This window comes from Coptis chinensis, chromosome 8, assembly GCF_015680905.1.
Source record: "Coptis chinensis isolate HL-2020 chromosome 8, ASM1568090v1, whole genome shotgun sequence".
Taxonomy (NCBI): domain Eukaryota; kingdom Viridiplantae; phylum Streptophyta; class Magnoliopsida; order Ranunculales; family Ranunculaceae; genus Coptis; species Coptis chinensis.
The window spans coordinates 51,502,597-51,523,761 of NC_141463.1; the positions used below are offsets into that span (position 1 = coordinate 51,502,597).

The following is a 21,165-nucleotide window of genomic DNA, read 5'->3' on the forward strand; positions in this document are numbered from 1 at the left end:
TTAACAACAAAAATAATCTCCAAAATTCTCTTTATTACTTTATGAAAGTCTATCTTCCATCCAAAAATCATCAATATAACATTCTAAGAATAATAGGTCCTCCACATCGTATTCTCATTCCATGATAGATATAAAACTACGTTATTACATGTTTTCAAAAAGATCAGACCTAATAAAAACTAACGGACTGCTCCAGATCAAATCCAAATCAAACGCCACGGTTCCACTGCCTTCCACCTATGTTCCTAAGAACACACCCATGTTGCCAAAACAAAGCAAACATGGGTCAACAAAATGAAATTTGCTGGTATGAGTAGACTAACCACATATAAATATTTCCAGTCTTTAATTATCAAACTATCACTTTAAATATATCCTAACTTAATCATTCTCAGCTTGGAAGATAGGTAGTTCCGTCATTTCAACCGGCATAGTTTCTTCCCAAGCAAGACTTCCATTTTATTAACTCATTATAATAACTTGTTTTAATAACTAAGTCATTGAATTAAAACTTACCGATATCCATCGGCCAGATAAGGGTAGGACCCGGCGTTCTCAACAAAAATGTTATTAAGTCCTACCCTCCTGCAAAAGAAAGTTAGAACTTCTATATAACATATGTAGATATCCAATATGTATTCAAAAGTAAGCCCAAACACACTCGCCTAATCAAATCAATTTCTCTTATCAATTAATCAATTTCTGTTCTTATACACCCACCATTCAGTACCTAGGTACCTTAGGTCATTCCCGCCACATTCAAGGAATACCCAACCCTACATTCCCGTATACTCAAGGAATACAAATAACCCGCAAGGCGAATACCTTAGTTCCTCTCTAGGGTAGTCCAAACAATCTAGTCATTCATGGCACATTCAATGAATTCTCAAATCATTCATGGCACAGTCAATGAATACCCAATTATAACGCTAACGGGCCATTTATGACACATTCAATAAATGCCCACCTATCACATGACATCTTCACTCATAAGACTCCTTTCCAAAACTTGAGACGTGGAGAGATCTAAAAGGGTGCGGTAAATTTGTTTACACATTATTGAACTTTATTGCATATATTATTTCAGAGAACAAAGAAGTATCTTGTTTCTTGTATTATTGTTTACGCATTATTAATATATCGATGTCTAAGTGTCATAACGTTGTAATGTTGTATATCATAAAAGACTGAAAATATCACATAGTAGTTAATACACATATCCACGTATATATAGAAAGGTCTTAGCCTAAAGCCAAGCATGCTAATAGCCCTAGACCTATCCTAATAGCCAAAATCATAATCCGAGTTGAAAGTCAAATTGGGTCAACTGGTCAAAGTCAACTCTGGTCAACAGTCAACTCTAGTCCTAAACCGATTAGCTAAGCTGACCATGTTCAATAACCTAAGCCTTAACCCGGCCCATAAACTGGTTAGGCCCAACTTGAAATATCTATCTGAAATAGATACTATGGACCAGCCCACTAAAACTTAAAACACTGATTTGGCCCAACTATACGATCCACTTAAAGGACCAGCCCACATAAAACTTAAAACCGGCCCAAAACAAAAGTTGAATTTCGGCCCAACTAAAAATGAACAGGACGTTCTCCTTCTTCTTCTTCCTCACAGCTCGTCACCTCCACCCATTTGGCCATCACAAACCACCAACCTAACTTCAATTTAAAACCCACGGTTTCACTCCTTAAAAAAAACCCAAACTGCCGATAGCCTCAATTCTCAATTTCGTTATACTGTAAAAATCTCGATCGACGCCATTAATGCTCTGCAAAAGCTTTCTTCCAAGCTTCAACAGCCCCCATTCGATAGCCCTCACACCCACTACACTACCCCACTACAACCAATCATCAATCAACCGACCCAATCAACAGAACATCAGTTCAAAACTATTTTACAGGATGATGTTTGGGCGAGCCGCCATTGACGACCCCTCCAAGCTTCACCGCCTCACTCCATCACCCCACCACGACCACTAAACAGAAATCAGCCAACAACCAACACATAATACAAAAATAACAGTTCAAAAGAAATAAAATCTACACCACCACAGTATCACAGTATCACAGTTCAAAAGTATAAAGGAGGTGACGGTGTTTGGGGCTCGCGCCTCCATGAACAACCACTAAAGATTTATGACAGCAGTCAGAAAATTACGGCACAGAACGAACATGAAAAATAAACATAAAACTTATATATTTTGATAATAAATCTGTAGATTTTAAATAGACGAAAATCATATTTTTAGTAGTCAATGAGAGATAAAATCTACTCACCTGTAGCGCTCTCCGATTATCAGCCAGCTACAAGAAAAACCTTCATTTTCTTCTTTTAGTAAAATCCCGTTTTTCTGTATAAAACTCTCGCTGTGTTTTTCCCCAAAAACTCTACGTGAGAAAACTCTCCGAATAACAAAGACGACACTTATCTATTACTTACGGGACTTTTAAACAAGTACAACACTTATCTATTACTTACGGGACTTTTAAACAAGTACAACACTTATCTATTACTTACGGGACTTTTATCTTTAACTGATAGTTATCATCTATCCATTTTATCTATTTTTATGGCATCTAAAGAAGTTACAAAATGATATTGCTCTTTTGTGAGGGTTGAGGATTCAATTCCAAAAAAATTAACTTGTTGCACGGAAGTTAATTTTATTGCTACTGGTGCGGTGTTGTGCTATTGCTGCTGGTGTGCTGCGTGAGTGGTGAGTGTGTGTGATGCGTGAGTAGTGTGTGTGCTGCTGTGGTGTGTGCTGATTTAGTGTGTGCATGTTGTCTGAATCCATATTTGGCCTTCAAACGTAATTGAATTGACGATCATGATTTATACAAAAAATCTTATGGTGTATCGAGTATCAATTATCTTTGTTTTATTAATTATCTTGATGCACTTTCTTAACTAGGAATTGTTTTATATATATTAACTCGACTTGTATGCTTATTAATTAGATATGACATGCAAATGGACAAATGCGATGGAGAGTGTTCTTATCGATACATTCCATAGTGAGCTACTTCTAGGTCATAAGAATGAAAATTGATTTCTTCCAATATCAAAAGAGCGTGCAAGGGAAACACTCCAAAACATATTTATATTTGGTATCGACTTGACTATTAGTCATGTAACTAAACGAATGAAGACCTTACGATGGATAGCACGTGATATTGCTAATGTAACTATGTAAGAGGGGTTTTAATGGAGTTCTAAAGAACATAATATCATAGCTAACAACGATGTTTGGGATGGATCAAGCAATATCACGGAATCCGAGTATGTAAAAGTACAAAAATAGAATTTTTCCAAGGCACAATGACATTTTATATGTGTTTGGATAATAATAGTTGTTATGGTTCATTACACTTTCACTTTATTTTATGGTTATTTGAGAAGACATTTTGTGGATACTATTAAAAAGTTGAGTTGTATACTTGTATTGTCTTTAATTTTATTTTTTGTTATACTTCATTGAGTTTGAAAACCAAAAAAAATATTTCACAAAAGTTGAAATATCATTTGCCATTGGAGAAAAACCATGTAAACAAACACTGACAAAACTGACAAATCTTATATTTTCCCACTATAAATTTTTGCAAACAAACACTGGCAAATTGAAATTTTCCCACTAGAATTTGCCTGGCAAATCTATAATGGAAAAACACTGGCAAATCTTATATTTTCCCACTAGAAGTTTGCCAGTTAACAAACACACCCTAACTGTAAAAGCCAGCTTCGTCGAGTCCAAAATGAGTTTTTTTTTTTTCGATAAACGAGTCCGAGATGAGTTGTATCAACTTTTTGCTATCTATTAAAACACTATTTTTTTCTTAAAAAAAACAATAAGAGGCCATACAGAGAGTGCATTGGAAGCCCATTTTTGTAATGTTCCTTTAAATTTGAAGATAGAGAGCTATATATAGGTCTCATTGGTGATGCCCTTAAAGAACTCCGCTTTCTGAAATTTAGCACTCTTCTCTAGCAAAACCTGGAATGACTAAATCCTGCTAATAATGTTGCATGGAAAAAACTGAGCCTTGAACTACAAAGAACATGCACACAGATTAAGATTTCTGTACCGCCTTGGATTATGTATCTCTTAAGAATAACCACCAATATATCACACATAAAATACAACTGTGAAGAGTGAAACTGGCCAACAGAGGAGGATGTCAATACATAGATTAGACTGGTGCTTCTTCCAAACAACTTTGAGTGTCATCGCTACCTATACCAATAGTCATCTTCTCCACCTCCTCTTGCGTATAAATGTGGATCTTTGACACGATTTTGCAGAACTCTCTACGAAATGGCCAAGTAATAGAAGACAACAAGCAATTAAGCTGCCAAATCATAGGACCGATAATGTTAAATAATTCAATGATTTAAATGTCAGATAGACACTTACTTCCAGGGATCATCCCCAACAACCATCATATCATCTTCGCTGTCTGTGTAAACTACCTGCCATCCTTTATCTGGTATGCGCAGGAGACCTTCCATATTAAATAGCCGCTCAAGTTCATTCAGCAAGTCGTCATAGCCATTCAGTTTTGAGAGGTCAATAGCTCTACCAACCAAGTTTCCTTGCTTGTGAACCTTCATTTGGTTTACAGAACGAGTCATAAAGAGAAAAACAACAATTCATGTCTGAGCTTTCTTTAGCTACTGCTTACCTTAGTACAACTTCGGTTAGAATTCTGCAAATTCAGAGTAGGAAGTTGTCCATTCAAGGAGAACCCAAACAATTTACAGCCAGTACTAGCCCCATCCATGATGTTGTCTTTGTGGCGCTGTGGTTCCGTATCTATATGAGTAGCTGGAGTACAAGAATTATCGAATGGCCTCTGAACCCTAAGAAAATTATGTGGACTTGGATTGCTCACTTCTTCTTTACCAGCATCAGGCAACGTTCTTTTGACAGAAGAGATGTTGGACTTGAATGTTTCCGCTTGGCAACTGGTCATGTATGGTTGCCTTACTTGATCGCAGTCTGTTTTGTATCCTTCATGAAAAGGCATGTACATAGTACCAGTATTGCCCAGAGAAAGTGGGTAGAACCCGGGGTACGACCTATGGTATGTGTTGAACATGTTGCAACTGAGATTGCTATTTCCCTGAGCCATGTGATTGACTTTGGCTCTTTCATGCAGGAGTCTCAAAGGATTTATTTCTTGACCTTGCAAGACCTGGAATCTTGCAGACTCTGTTCCTATATAAGTAGGGAGAGTTGCCTGCATAATAGTAACAGTGTCAACCAATCTGGTTGCCCTGAGGCTTTTCTGCATACTGGATTGTGCGTCAAAAGAGACACGGGATGGCCTACCTTATTGCCACGATAGTGCGGTGAACTAAAACCTAACTTTTCTTGACCTTGCAAGACCTTAGAGGATCTCATAGGTACATCTGAATCCATGAAAAGATCAGCTCCTGCTGCAATGGAAAACAGCCAGGCCTATCTGAAAACAGAGAAGGAAAAAAAATAAAACCTTGTGTTGTAACTAATATGTTAATATTGTTGTACCAGTGATAGGGTATTCGACTGAGGGGGTTTTGAGATCTGTCCGAAAGTTTTTCACACTCGTGGTTGATGGAACACTCAGGGATGGTTTATAAATGGAACTAACAATCTCCCATGGAGAAATTTGTTCTTGATGACTGCTCGCAAGATCTACATCCCATCTGACCTGTCATTGCCAAAGGAAAAAGTGTTCAAGTTATATTGGCCAAATTGAGATTCCAGAATACATAGTTCATAGTGCCTTAAGTAAACAAACATCACAAATCACATTTTTGCAAGTGTTATAGTTTATAGTTTCATAGGTGGGAGCAGAAATACCAAGGCATAAGGAGAAAAATTTAGCGACTGAAAAGATACAGTCCATTTCCTTGTCAGTGAAAGTTCTTAAGATCTATGCCATATTAGTAAAAAAAAATATCCATGCACCTACTCGGTTAAAGATAATTTTAGTTAACTTCAACAAACTAAAAAGGACCAAACTCGAGTCATATCCAAAGAGGGTGAGAGATAACCTCTCCCTCTCTCTCCCACCCATATAGGTTTTCTTTCTCATGTGACCTTTGTTTTTGCTTCCTCACTCAACTGCAACAACCTTCTCACTCCTCTTGCCGTCTTCCACCCACTCAAATGAACAACAGACGCAACGGGTTTTGATCCTCACATGCACACTTAAACGAAAATAAATAGTGTTGTGGCCATCAGAGTCACGAGTTCAGTATTAAAGGAGTTTGAAAGAGCTACATCCATCGAAACATGGAATGCATGCACTGATGCACCAAAAGTAATATTATTGTAATAGCACTACCATTTGTTAAGCCATAACTTGTGTTGCTATACGGATGGGTACTCTTCTGATCCAGGGTCAGGACCTCCTCCTGTCGGACAGACTATGGTCACTCGTCACAGAGATGGCATTCATCGACCTTTAGTGCGCAATGATGGAACAGTTCAGTACCCCCTCCCTTGTGCTCTAGCTGCCCAGCTTACCTCCTCTATCGAGGAACCTACTTGTTATTCACAGGCAATTCGATTTCCTGAATGGCGTCAGGCGATGACTGACGAGTTTAATGCTTTTCTGAAGAACAAGACATGGACTCTTGTCCCTCCTCCCAGAGGTGAGCTTGTTGTTCCGAACAAATGGGTGTTCAAACTTAAGCTGAAATCGGATGATTCCATTGAGCGCCCTAAGGTTCGGTTAGTGGCTAAAGGTTTTCATCAACAACCTGGAATTAATTATGGCGAGACATTCAGTCCAGTTGTCAAACCTACTACTATTCGGACAGTATTGAGTCTGGCTGTATCTTATGGCTGGTCCTTGCGACAGCTAGATGTCAAGAATGCCTTTCTCCATGGTTTTCTTGATACTACAGTTTTTATGCGACAACCATCTGGCTTTGTTGATCCTACTCGTCCTGATCATGTATGCCAACTTCATAAAGTTATTTATGGTCTTAAGCAGGCTCCTCGAGCTTGGTTTCAGCGACTCAGCACCTTTCTTCTTCATTACGGGTTTCTTCAGAGTCGTGCAGATCCGTCCATGTTTGTTTTTCGCTGCTCATCAGAAATAATGATTCTGCTCCTATATGTTGATGACATTATTCTGACTGGAAATGTTCCATCTCTGTTATCCTCCTTCATCTCCATTCTTGGCGCAGAATTTGAGATGAAAAACCTTGGCACTCTCTCATACTTCTTGGGAATTGAAATCACCTCCACTACCTCTCGTCTTCATCTATCACAGACCAAGTACATCATTGATCTACTTCGGCATTATTCTATGACAAAATGTAAACCTTGTGGCACCCCTGTGTGTGCTAAGTCTCAGCTCTCTGTCTCGAGCGGAGATACCTTACCTGATGCGACCGAGTATCGTCAGCTTGTTGGTTCTCTTCAGTATTTAGCTTTCACTCGACCTGACATTGCATATGCCGTTCATCACGTTGCTCAATTTATGAGTACTCCACATACACTACACTTGATTGCGGCCAAGCGTATTCTCCGGTATATTAAGGGCTCTTTAGAGTGTGGCTTATTGATTCGTCGGGATCCTAATCCACTTGCCATCCGGGCTTATTCTGATGCTGACTCGGCTGGTTGTCCCGACACTCGACGTTCCACCACTGGTTTTTGTGTCTTCTTAGGTTCTAATCTTGTCTCTTAGACTGCCAAGAAACAACCTACTGTCTCGTGGTCCAGTGCTGAGGCTGAGTATTGGTCACTTGCTCATGTGTGTGCTGAAACTACTTGGGTATCTTACTTACTGTGAGAGCTCCAACTTACCGTTTCAGGTCCTATCACCCTTCTCTGTGATAACCTTAGTGCGACATACATGGCCTCCAATCCTGTCTTTCATGGTCGAACCAAACACATTGAGCTGGATTATCACTTTATCCGTGAGCGGCTCATTGCTGGGACTCATCGAGTTCAGTTTGTTCCTTCCCCTGACCAGCTTGCTGATATCTTTACTAAAGGGCTACACAAGCCTCGTTTTCAACTTCTACGCTCCAACCTCGTCTCTCCAGGACAGTCGAGTTTGCGGGGGAGTGTTAAGCCATAACTTGTGTTGCTATATTAGTGAAAATATTGTATTTATTCTACATACTCTAATTAGGATTGTATTAGTGTAATTACCGTTATACCCTTGTAATTCTCTACTTATACCTCCTTTATGAGAAGAATAAATACTGGAATATTATTCTCTTCACCATTAACATAATTTTGGTTATTCACAGTTATCCTATCAAGTATCAACTATTAAGCTTGGGTTGTATGCTACCATTTCATTCTTGGAGTTCAAAGCTTCACAAACAAGAAGTAACTTTGGGAAATCATATGAGTTATGGACCAACTATGTCACTGAAACCATGAGGTTCATCCAGATGTATTCATTGACATTGTAAGATTTGTAACTAGTGATCCTCAGAAAATATTTTTGAGATTATAGTGTTAAAGGAGAACTCTATGCTGCGAATTAGGTTTGACAAAACATCTGAAGGGAAGACAACAGAAATTCCTAAGTCTGCCATTGCTATCAATGGTAACAATCCGGAATTTTCCTTTGGTTTTTAGGATCATTTTAGAAAGTGGACAATGAAAATTGAGAATGGGCACCTGAAGAGCATTCTCATTGTAAGCGGGGAATGCATGAAGGGCTACTAGATGTTGTAACTTGAACGCCCGATTTTTCCAGATGCCTACCATGTCTACTATGCCTCTCGTAGTCCCAAAACTTTCAAGGCAGAAAAGACAACGTCAGGTGGCAATTTTCTGAAGCCGACAATGCCTTTGACAGGCTTGAATTGGAATGATTAATGACAATGTTCTAACACAGATTTCGGTGCATTGCCGACATTAGACATCTACCGTTTGAAAATTCGGCGTTCGTACGTTCCAATGTAATCATGTTTGCAGCTGGAAGAAGAATGTCTTTGCTCGAGAGCACGCCAATATCTCCAAGCACTTCATGACTTCACACAAGCTAGCAGAAAAAAACAGCACTCCTTGACTCAATTTGAGGAGCATAAGCTGGCAAGGTTCGGTTTACTCGGGCGAAAGAACCTGAATGCAATGCCTACATATCTTCTGGGATGGTGGGGACCAAAGAGTAAGCCACCTGGGAATATCTAGCTTGACTGGTTGTATTTGATAAAGTATTACCTGAAAGAAACTTTTCCCAAGTAGAGAATAGATGTTGGCCTCAAGTCCTTAAAAACCAAAAATAAAGAAACAACGAGAGGTCTTACAAATATAAATACACACATATTAAGCAAGGGATGCAAATTTCAGTTTAAAAAGAAATCTGCCACCAACAAAATAATCATAACACATAATAGCTTTGTTAAGAGTTTAGTTTTAATAACTAAACATGTGTGTATGATGTGTCCTAGAGTCTGTATAACAAGTCTGCAGAAGTCTCCACGTAATGGACTTGTGTTTATCTATAGGGAGTCAGTTAGTCAGTTACTAAGTTAGTTTCTTCTCTATGTGCCTATTTATGAAGAATATTGTACTGAATGAAATCTATCTCTTTTATCCATTCTCTCTTGTAATTCTACATAGTGGTATCAGAGCGATAATGGCCAAACTCGCTCCGAGTGTCCGAATAAATTTCAGGGAGAAACTGGTGAATCATCAAAGTTTACAGAACAAGAAGATGATGTTACACTTCTTATGGTTTGCAATACCAATGAAGAGAATCATTCAAACATGTGGTACTTAGATACTGGATCAAGTAACCATGTGTGGAGATAAAACTATGTTTTGTGAGTTGGATAATTCTTTTCACACATCTGTAAAATTTGGAGATGATTCGAAAATTGACATTATGGGGAAAGGAAACATTTCAGTTCAGACTTCTAATAACTCTCAGTTATATATGTCAAATGTGTTGTATGTTCCTGGTTTGAAAAATAATTTGTTGTGTTGGACAACTTCAAGAGAAGGGGTATGAAATCTTTATTAAAGAAGGAACTTGTCATATTCAAGATCCGAAAAAGGGGCTCGTTGCTCAAGTTAACATGACGACCAATAGGATGTTTCCCTTGTATATCCAGAATGATGTTCATCCATCTTGCTCTGCTAAGGTGAAAGATTCAGTTTGGCTATGGCATTATCGCTATGGACATCTAAACTTCAACGGATTGAAGACTCTTCAACAAAAAAACATGGTGACAGGCCTTGCAGAACTTCACACTTGTAAAAGACAGTGAAGTGTGAAGAGTGTGCTGTTGGTAAACAACACCGTGATCACTTCCCAAAAGGTAAAGCATGGAGAGCTAATGAAGCATTGGAGCTGGTTCATTCCGATATATGTGGGCGGCTAAATCCGACATCCAATGGTAATAAGAGGTATTTTATTACTTTCATTGATGATTTTGTCGGAAAACTTGGGTGTTCTTTTACAGCAAAAGTCCGAAGCTTTTTCAGCATTCAAAAGTTAAAAGTCTCTTGTTGAAAAAGAAGTTGGGCGAGCTATCAAAACACTTCGGACAGATCGTGGTGGAGAGTTTATCTCGCAGGATTTTGCAAATTTCTGTGAGACACATGGGATTAGGAGTCAACTTACAGCAGTCTACACACCACAGCAGAATGGTGTATCCCAAAGGAAAAACCATACTATTTTAAACATGGCGCGGAGTATGTTGGCGAGAAGATGTGTTCCAAAATGTTTCTGGCCTGAAGCAGTCAATTGGAGTATCCACATCTTGAATAGAAGTCCTACACTTGCTGTCCGAGACATGACACCTGAAGAAGCATGGAATGGACGCAGACCAAGTGTTGATCATCTTCAGATTTTTGGATGCATAGCTTATGCTCACGTACCAGACAAGAAAAGGAAGAAATTAGATGACAAAGGAGAAAGATGTATATTTCTTGGCATGAGTGACCAGTCGAAGGCCTACAGACTGTACAATCCCATAACTAAGAAGATTGTCATCAGCCAGGATGTTGTCTTTGATAAAGAAAAGAAATGGACATGGGCTGCCAATAGCACAGAGCATCTTGTTCCAGCAAGTTTCGATGATTTGGATGGGGGCAATAGTGTTTAGTTGCAGCAGCAATCAGATTTCATTCCTACCGGTCAACCACCACCAGCTTCATTTGGTGATTTACAGCCACCGAATCCATTGGTAGAGCCTGTTAATTCTCCTGAATCTCGTCTGCTACGCAACAAAAGGAGGCCGCCATGGATGCAAGACTTTGTAGTATGTGGAATTGATCAAGCAGATGAACCACTTACACATCTTGCTTTGTTTTCAGATTGTGATCCTGTTTCTTTCAAAGATGCCGTCAAAGAATTCAAGTGGCAGCAAGCAATGCATGAAAAAATTGAAGCAACTGAAAGAAATAGTACTTGGGAGTTAACTAATCTTCCACAAGGACAGAAGTCTATTGGTGTTAAATGGGTGTACAAACAAAGCTCAATGCGGAAGGAAACGTCGACAAGTACAAAGCTTGATTGGTGGCAAAAGGTTACAAGCAGGAATTTGGCATTGATTATAAAGAAGTTTTTGCTCCAGTTGCAAGGCATGATGCCATCCGGCTGGTACTTGCTGTGGCAGCACAAAACTCATGGCCCATCTTTCAATTGGATGTGAAATCCGCGTTCTTACATGGAGAATTGGAAGAACAGGTATACGTTGAACAACCCTGGTTATGTAGTACAAGGGAATGTAAACAAGGTTTACAAGTTAAAAAAGACTATATGGCCTGAAACAAGCTCCTCGAGCTTATTATAGTCGCATTGGTGCCTATTTTTAAAAAGAAGGTTTTCAGAAATGCCCGTATGAGCATGCACTTTATGTCAAAGTTGGAGATGGCGGCAGAATCCTCAATGTATGCTTATATGTAGATGATTTAATCTACACTGGAAATGATAGGGCCATGTTTGATTCCTTTAAACAGTCAATGATAACTGAATTCGATATGTCAGATTTGGGGTTGGTGCATTATTTTCTTGGTATTGAAGTAGTACAATCTCCTGCTGGTATCTTTGTTTCGCAAAAGAAGTATGTTCAAGAGATTTTGGACAGGTTTCAGATGAAGAATTGTATCCCAGTTGATACTCTGAACTTGGCTTGAAGCTTATGAAAAATCCTACGGGAAAGAAGGTTGATAACACAGCAACCAGGCCAGATATAATGCATGCCGTCAGTCTCATTAGTCGATATATGGAACGTCCAATAGAGTTACATCTTCATGCAGTCAAGAGAATCTTTCGGTACTTACAAGGTACAATTGATTTTGGTATATTCTATTGTCGGGGGGAAAAAGTCTAGACTAATAGGCTTTACGGATAGCGATTATGCGGGTGATCCAGATGATAGACGAAGCACTTCGGGTTATGTCTTTATGTTGGGATCAGGAGCTGTCTCATGGTCATCAAAGAAGCAAAACAACTGGTTACATTGTCGACTACTGAAGCTGAATACATTGCTGCTGCATCTTGTGTTTGTCAAGCCATCTGGTTAAGAAGGCTACTTGAGCAACTTGAGTATCCTCAACAAGGTGCTACTACAGTTTTCTGCAACAACAGTTCAGCAATCAAGTTGTCCAGAAATCCTGTTTTACATGGGAGAAGTAAACACATAGATGTGCGCTACCATTTCTTACGTGATCTCACAAAGGAAGGAACTATTGATCTAGTCTACTGCAGAAGTGAGGATCAAGTTGCAGATATTTTCACCAATCCCCTCAAATTGCCTGTGTTCATGAACCTGCGGAATTTACTAATTGTTTGTTCACTGAAGAATCCAACTTGAGGGAGGTGCTGCAAGATTTCTCAGCAACTATGAGCTGAGATGGTTATATGTTGTAGGTGCAATAAACTTTCTAAACTGACTGTCTGAAGAACACTCAGTTTAAGGGAGGGTGTTAAGAGTTTAGTTTTAATAACGGTGTTAAGAGTTTAGTTTTAATAAGCTTTAATTGTTAAAATGTCAATTTTCAAACATAAGACAAAAACTAGACATGTACCTTCAAACATCTCCATTTGGAACCAGGCCATCTTTGCGGATCAATATCACCTATCCCAGTTACTATACCACTGCATCTGCAAAAGAGTATATACTAATCATGCAGATTAAAAACATGTGATTGAGTGCGGAATAAGATCAATCTGTAACATACCTTCTCTCTGCTCTGTCTTCGATTTTTAAATTCATCTTAAAAGGCGTTCCAATGGTGACTGGATGAGTGATGCTTTTCATATACTTATTGTAAGGGATCACATATTCTGCAAGACTTCCCCTGCATTTTGGCATATCTTAGCAATTACTTGTTTGCAACCACTACCAAATGGTATAACAATTTCCAGATACTGTAGCAGCCATGAGTATGTTGTAGTCAATAAGAAATGCTTTTACTTCTTGGGATTCTTCTCAGATAGAAATTTATCAAGCTCTAATTACTTGTATGAAAAATTAAATCTTTTAGTATGAAGCTGCCACACATGCTTTTTAGTGTTCTCCATCTAAAGGGCAACTAGTAACCCGATCAGAAGATATGAACAGTAGAGATCAACTATTTCAGAATTCCACTCAAATCCTGAAAATAGAAATTAAAGAGTACCTTGGACAATAGAAAACATGAAACATGCTTTTGGTGGATATCGCGTTCGCTACTGCAGAAAGAACGTCACCATGCAAATTTTTGTTCCCACTGACAAAATTATGAAAACTATTCCTAGATTGACAAGCTCTTCTTACTCCCAACCTAAGTTCTCCATCTTCACCCCTACACAAACGTGATAAAACCACAGCCTCTTTTTCAAACAGATGAACAGAATCATTAGTTTAAATTTCTGACGAGGCATATACCTCAAGAAGATCACAGCATCCCCAGAAACAAGATTTTTTTGGCTAACGAAATTACTCCATCCGGTAGTAAGCAGATGGCGACGAGGCTGACCTGAGAAGTCATCCACTAACTATGTATATCTTTCTTCTGCTAAAAAGTAATATATGACACAATTTGTCATTGAAACACACCTCTGTAAATGTGACGAAACCTCCACTCCACTCCATGCAAGTCCTTGGCAACAATCTCCTGAGAGGGCCTTTGTTGCATATAATCCTATGACAAAGAAAATAACATAAAGCGTAACTACATATCCAAATCAATGTAACTGCATGTCTTAACTATCCAAAAACATAAAGGAAGGAAATAAGTGGAATCTTACTAAGGGTGGGAAGCAGTCTTCCGCAGCTCTACGAGGAACAGAAAATCCTCCATGGGTACTAGTATCAGAGGCAGTAAGAGTCTTACAGAACATGTGAGAGGTTGAACTGCTTGGTGGACCTCCATCACTGCACTCTTCTTCCACCCCCATCTCCTCATTTTCTTTGGCATCCACAATCTTTTTCCCTAACTGCACAAAATCTCTATAGAATTAAAAAAACCTAAGCCCAAGAAGAAGCCGGAATATAATACATGAAAAAAGGTGAACCGATTTCTCTCTTTTTCCTATATATAACTACTTTGATCTTTTGGCTTCACTTAGCTACAAAACTAGCCATAAATATCTACATACAAAATCACTACCAAATTCTCAGCCATTTGATGCAACCCAGATTAACAGGCACTGAATCAAGAACACCTAGATTACCCAAGAAACCAAATATAATAAATGTAACAGTGTCTGATGATCAAAGTACCGTACGTTTTGTTTGAAAATACTACTACATTAGTTATACAAAAAACATCATCCGAAAAATCTGAGCTGCTTCTCAGAACCCTATTGGGCATGTTAAGTTGCTCAATCATGAAGCAAGCATATCATAACTTCACCAAATTGAATGCAGTTTCTTTCACATTGCTACTAAAATTAGCATTTAGCAATCCGAAAACAAGAAGAAGAAGAAGAAGTAGAAAAAAGTCACCTGCTAGAATTGGAAATAATAAATTAACATATACTCACTCACATTACTACTAAAAGTATCCATGACTCATCCAGAAGCTGCATAGGAGCATTTGAACAACATACCTCAAGTTCAGGGAAGAGTGTCACCTGGGTATAAGCCTCATCATTCAGCTTGTTGGCCTAACCTCAGAAATTCCAAATGGAGTAAACAAGATTCAGTAACAGTTCAAAAGGATTTAATCAAAATGGAAAGGAAAACAATATAAATACTAAAATCCAACTACATACGAGTAGTTCGACATTGATGACCCTACAGACGATATGGGGTTGGAGATCAAAAGTTGGCATGCTTGAAGTTTGAAAAGCAATCTGTTCCAAGTGACCTTGTGGAAAGTAGACCACCAAACTCCCTTTTTTGGGCAGTCTGGTAAGAGGACCAGCACAAGCATGCCACAGCAAAGTTGAAGTAGAGATTGAAGTAGTTGAAGAGCAAAATGAAGACAAATAGTTACCACCACCACCACCTTTGTCTTGGTTTCCATTACTCAACGAAAACTTCCCCTCACTCAGAGCACAATTAAGATCAATTTCCATGAACACCCAATATTCTCTTTGTCTCAAATAACTGATAACAACAAATGAACAAAACATCACCATTCAACAATAAGCTAACAAGACAAATGTTCTTAAGTGCAACTAATAAAAGTTATTACAATATTCATATACTGAAAGAATAACATTAGAAAAAAAAACCAAAGTCTGATCAAAGCCCAATAAGAAATATATATTTCTGGATGATACCTACTAAGCTAAAGCATGATACCAAATGAACAGAACATAGCTAGTATCAAGAAACTCAAGTTTTTGAGTGTTACCTTATTAGAAAGCAAGAAGTAACATGTTAAAGAACTTCAAACTATGAAAACCGCTCCACTATATGGGATCAGCATGAGTAGATATAGTACCAGACATATATAGACATATGCAAGAGAAGTGCAGAAACAACAAGGGAAAAAAACCAATATTGGTGCCTGTGGTTTTTGGACTGCAACGCTGCTGATAAAAATGTGTGTGTGTGTGTGAGAGAGAGAGAGAGAATGGTGGGGGATAAAAAGGCTGAGACAGTATTTAGAAGAGCAACCCCACCATTGCTATCTTTTTCTTTTCCATACTCCTTTATCTCCCTCCTTTTTTTTTCACTTCTGTGATACCGAGAGTGAGAACTGAGAACTGAGTGAGAAGTGTACACACGAGCAGTCCTTTTGACAGGGTAACGTGGCGAAAATTCATTTAATGCAGACCAAATTCTATTCATGGTCTTAGGTCCACCTCGTCCGCCTTTTGAAAATATATCTTCAAATTTCTTTTTACAACTTTCTTTGTTGCATATCCACGTAGCTTTTATGTTTGTTTGCAATTTGTTAGAGTTAATTACATAGAGTGACTCTCAGGGACAAATCGAGTGAAATAATTACTCCCAAACTCAAACTTTTTTCATAATAACTCTGAAGGACCGGATAGATGAAAGGTCAAGTATATTCTTGATGGGAAATAAAAAATGGGTCGGGTAGATGAAAGATCAAGTATACTCCTGGCCCAGTGTATCTAGTATGAACAATCATTGTTCATATACAAAACATGCGAGCTCATTGTTCATACCTATTATAAAGTATGAGCAATGATTGTTCATACCTACTAGAGTATGAACAAAGCGTGTTCATCCATATTGGAACTATATGACTATGAACAATCATTATTCATAGTTCAATTGTGATATGAACAAAGAATATTCATAGCTCATGACTATGAACATTGATTGTTTATAGTACAATATGGACTATGAACAATGAGTGTTCATAGCTACCGAACTATGAACAATTATTGTTCATAGTCCAATTGTGATATGAACAAAGAATGTTCATAGCTCATGACTATGAACAATCATTGTTCATAGTCCAATTGTGGTATGAACAAAGAATATTCATAGCTCATGACTATAAACATTACTTGTTCTTAGTACATACAGTATAGACTATGAACACTCATTGTTCATAGCTACCGAACTATGAACAATCACTGTTCATAATCCAATTGTGATATGAACAAATAATATTCATAGCTCATGACTATTGTAGAGGAATTTCCGAATATCCCCTGATCTTCCTCTATGCCTTGTGATCTATAAGATTTTACTGAGTAGAGAAGTGATGAGATGATTGTGAGTTCAGGGTTGAACCGTCTGGTGGCTGCCTACGTATCTCCTTGTTTACTTTGGAGAATAAAGCCCTACCTTGCGTAGTTCCTAAGAGCGAATCCTTATGGTTTATATAGGAAGAGCTTTGAGAGTCCTAGGGTTAGGATTGTCCTCACCGCTTGTGAGTTCCCTTCCATCTTTGGACTCTACCTTCTTATTAGGAATTCTCTCATTATGGAAGTCTGAATCTAGACCATATCTTATGAGAGGTAGATTTCCTTGTTGATCATAATGTCCCATCGTATATGGGAAGATTATATCTAAAAGGTAACTCTTAAAGATATGCCATCACGATTCCCTCCTTATCATCAAAGATCGCATTCTTCAGTTTCCTTCTATTCAGGAACTGTTCATATCAGTTCCTAACGACTTGGAGAACTGTTATGTTTAGAGGCGGTTAGCCACGTGCCTGGCACATGTTCACTGATCACTTATTCATAGAACTGATCCGGTGGTCCTCGTCTCATTCTGGACATCTATAGTCTTAGGTTATTTCCCATACACGTGTCATCTATCCAATGACGAGAAATCCCCCTTACAGATGCCCCCTCTTGTGCCATCTAGCACGTGAGCGCTTGAAGCGACATTGCTTTTGGTGCTAGAATCTTTTTCCTAAACAGTTGTTGGAACTGCTTACATACTCAACTAATTAAGGCTCTGAAAAGACGGCTCGAACAGACACACAGTTTCCTGGAAAAGGTAATGATGGCAGTTCCATCCCGAAAATAGGCAATTTTTGGGCTAATCGTAACCGTCCATCTTATCTGTATATAAAGGATCTGGTGAGAGAATCCTCATTATCTCTTCCGCTACTTTTTTCTTGTATACTGAACCCTTAGATCTCCCATTTAGGGTTTAACCAAAACTTGAAATTTTCTCTCTTTTCTAATCATGAATCCCAACTGGTCACTTGCAAACTTCAGAGATCTTTCCTCCCTAGAACTAATCCGAGAGAAATTCCACATCCCGGATGATATCGGTCTGGAGTGGGGGAGGTTGTCTGATGATTTGGCCTACAAGGAAGTGGCGCTCATCACCATTAGTCCACCCACTGTTAAGAGAGTGCCTGATTCACTTCAATCTTGCCCTTGGTCAAGCAACGCCTTTGTTCTACAGAACTGTTATGTACTCTGCCATATTAGCCAAGAGGCATGGATTCGTTCTGAATGGTTGGGTGTTTGGGTACTTACGAAGTCCGGCGTATTCGAGACTAATCTTAATACTATCCCATGACCAGAGACAAGAACTCTCCGATTGTCTTTTTCGAGGAGAAGTAGAGTAACGAAGGCTGGGCTGATCACCACCTCCGTGTGTTGGGTGATGAGTGGGACGTTCGTCCTTCTGATGCTGACGGTGAGCCTGTGGGAATTCCTGTTCCCAGAAAACACACTCATGCTCCAACCAGTAAATCTCCTTCCTTAAGAATTTTGCAATCACTATAAGAGTGTTTCGACTGAGTTTCTTTGCTATTTTTTCCTTAGATGACTCTATCCCCTGGAATCAACTATCTGCAACTGATACTGCTACGGTGGACTTCATCAAGAAGATCCCCAAGGAACAAAGGATGCCTTGGGTGATAGTTCCTGATCCCACTTGTCTTTTTGAATATTTCAACATGTCTACTGAAGATTTGTTTTAACTTGCGCCTGGCTTTTCCCCTTTTAGGATAAACACTATGAATTCTGGGCGCACAGCACTTCCTCCTCCTGTGGATCAGGATGCTGGACTTCTTCCTCCTTCAGTTCAGGATGAATCCTCTTTGAATACCAGAAGAAGAGGAAACCGCAAAGAGAAGAGCTATGTGGCTGCCTCTGGTGATGCTGTGACATTGGGATCAGTTCAGGAGCTTGCGGTCAGTGATGATTGTGTGATCACTGGCGGGAGGGGCCATGAACTGCCTCATGAACTGCTAGCGGCAAGCAATTTTAAAAGGGTAGTACGTGCATCCAATCGTTCTAGATTGAAGAGAGCTGACCCTGCTCCTGCTTCTGATATTGCCCTATCTGGTAAGAAAATGAAATTTCATCCTCTCACTGTGAATGAATAAACACTTTTCAAGGTTCTTGATAGTATTCCTCACTTTGTTAAGTCTTTTGAGAAAGTAGTTGCATCCCTACCAGTTCCAGATCCTCATATAGATTCTGAACAAGTTGGTGACAATATACCTCTGACTGTTGACCATTCCCTCCCTAATAATATTAAGGGCAAAGGCATTGCAGAGACAACTGTTGTAACTGTTGCTCTCCCTCTTCCTTGATTTTGTGATAGGAGGAGGGTGAGTGATGACATTCCCTTCTCGCCACGATCCCCAGATTCCCCTGAAAGGGAGATGATCGTGGAGATGAGGCGTTGGGGCTTCCTGTTACCAACAAACACTCTGTTAATGATGTTGATATCGCGACTTGAGTCCCGAAAGGCGCTGCGACTTCCCGCTGACAAAGCCGAAACCCAACATGGTCGAGTCCGGACTGTCCTTTCACCCGACTGGCCGTTCACCTTGCCAAGGTAAGACTTTCTTCTTTGTTCAATGTTCGGTTTCTCTCATTGTGTTGTTACTTATACATTCTATATTCTTTTCCAATTGTGGTATGGACATTGATTGTTAATAGTATGTACAGTATGGACTATAAACACTCATTGTTCATAGCTCATAACTATGAACAATGAGTGTTCATAGCTACCAAACTATGAACAATCAATGTTAATAGTCCAATTGTGATATGAACAAAGAATGGTCATAGCTCATAACTATGAACAATCATTGTTCATAGTCCAATTGTTCTAGAGTTTGGTCGATCGGTTGATTATCATATCAAAGACTCAAAATCTGTTTTGATTATCATAATATCGAAACACGGTAACAAACTAACAACTCCAACTGAATTTTCTTTGGTAGGGTTGTATACTTGTATTGTCTTCATAGAACAAGTGGGAGACATGGATTTTTTTTTTAATAATGAAGATGCTCTAATCCTGTTCCCGTCTTGAAGCTAGCTAAACTGCACATATTCTGATAATGTGCTTTCTATACAATGAAAACATTGTTAAAGAAAATTACCTATAAATTAAAGAAGAACAATGAATGTAAATTTTTGTTCGCCATAGATGGGAGGTATACATTATTGGGAAAAGTTTACAACGTCTAGCACAATTCAAAGTTGTGAAATTTACAATTAGAAAAAATAAAATAAAATAAATACTAGATAATATTCTAGCATCTTGCTTTTTCTATATCAATGAAACATTTTGTTAGAATATGTCAGTATTTGAATATGTCCAATATGGAAAGTCTCATATTTCTATAAGTGTGAACATTCATATCTAGTAATTTCTATTATCATGTTTTAGTTTTAGTATAAGTATGTAACTCTAGGTAGAAAACACTATATGAAATACAAGAACTCTCTAACCCTAATCAATCTCTAGTCTTCTCTATTATTCTTCTTGGTTTCTCTAATATATCAATGTCACAACTCTCCTAACATCACCACTAATATAGAATTCAACACATTTTAAACAGTCTATACGTGCATTCAACATTTCATAGAGATATACTGCTGTAGGACGTTCTTTTGGATTCCCTTTGGTACACTGGTGGAACAGATCAACCAGGAATCTCAAAGTTCTGGTTTCAGCTTCCACTCCAACTGAATCTTTACATAATTCCACCGTTGCAGACTCATTTGATAAAACCAATGCCTCCAGTATTTGGGGTTGGAGAAGGAAGGGGTTTTGGGTTTTCTCATCCGTAATTTTGTTTATTAACAAGAAAGGGTAAAAGTGGGATTTAAAAAAAATAAAAATGGTCGGGCCAACTTATTTTGTCTTTAAGGGTTATTAAAATTTAAAAATTGGATTCGTGGGCTATTTAAATGTGGGAATTGGGTTTGTGAGTAATTATAAAAAAAAAAATCATGTTTTCTAGAGTTGTTTTGAAATGAAATTGGGCTTTGGGGCTAATTTCTTGTTAATTATATCTATTATTATTAAAATATATATATATAAAAG

At 38.5% G+C, this 21,165-nt stretch overlaps 1 protein-coding gene and 1 long non-coding RNA gene across 2 annotated transcripts; both read right to left on the bottom strand.

The window, feature by feature from the left end:
• LOC147481849 (uncharacterized) lies at window positions 1–2,447 on the bottom strand. The gene is made up of 2 exons (XR_015204720.1): window positions 2,292–2,447; window positions 1–245 (listed from the first exon to the last, which is right to left on the bottom strand). It is a non-coding gene; the product is annotated as an uncharacterized LOC147481849 (long non-coding RNA).
• Window positions 2,448–3,858: 1,411 nt separating this feature from the next.
• On the bottom strand, window positions 3,859–16,100 carry LOC147481850 (auxin response factor 4-like). The gene is given in 15 exon segments (XM_086576791.1): window positions 3,859–4,211; window positions 4,214–4,323; window positions 4,430–4,620; window positions 4,698–5,255; window positions 5,348–5,454; window positions 5,546–5,708; window positions 13,019–13,094; window positions 13,172–13,291; window positions 13,613–13,777; window positions 13,861–13,951; window positions 14,032–14,116; window positions 14,223–14,411; window positions 15,027–15,083; window positions 15,192–15,528; window positions 15,779–16,100. Coding segments are annotated over 14 exon segments (2,430 nt in total). The 5' UTR covers window positions 15,498–15,528; window positions 15,779–16,100; the 3' UTR covers window positions 3,859–3,999.
• Between the last annotated feature and the right edge of the window lie 5,065 nt (window positions 16,101–21,165).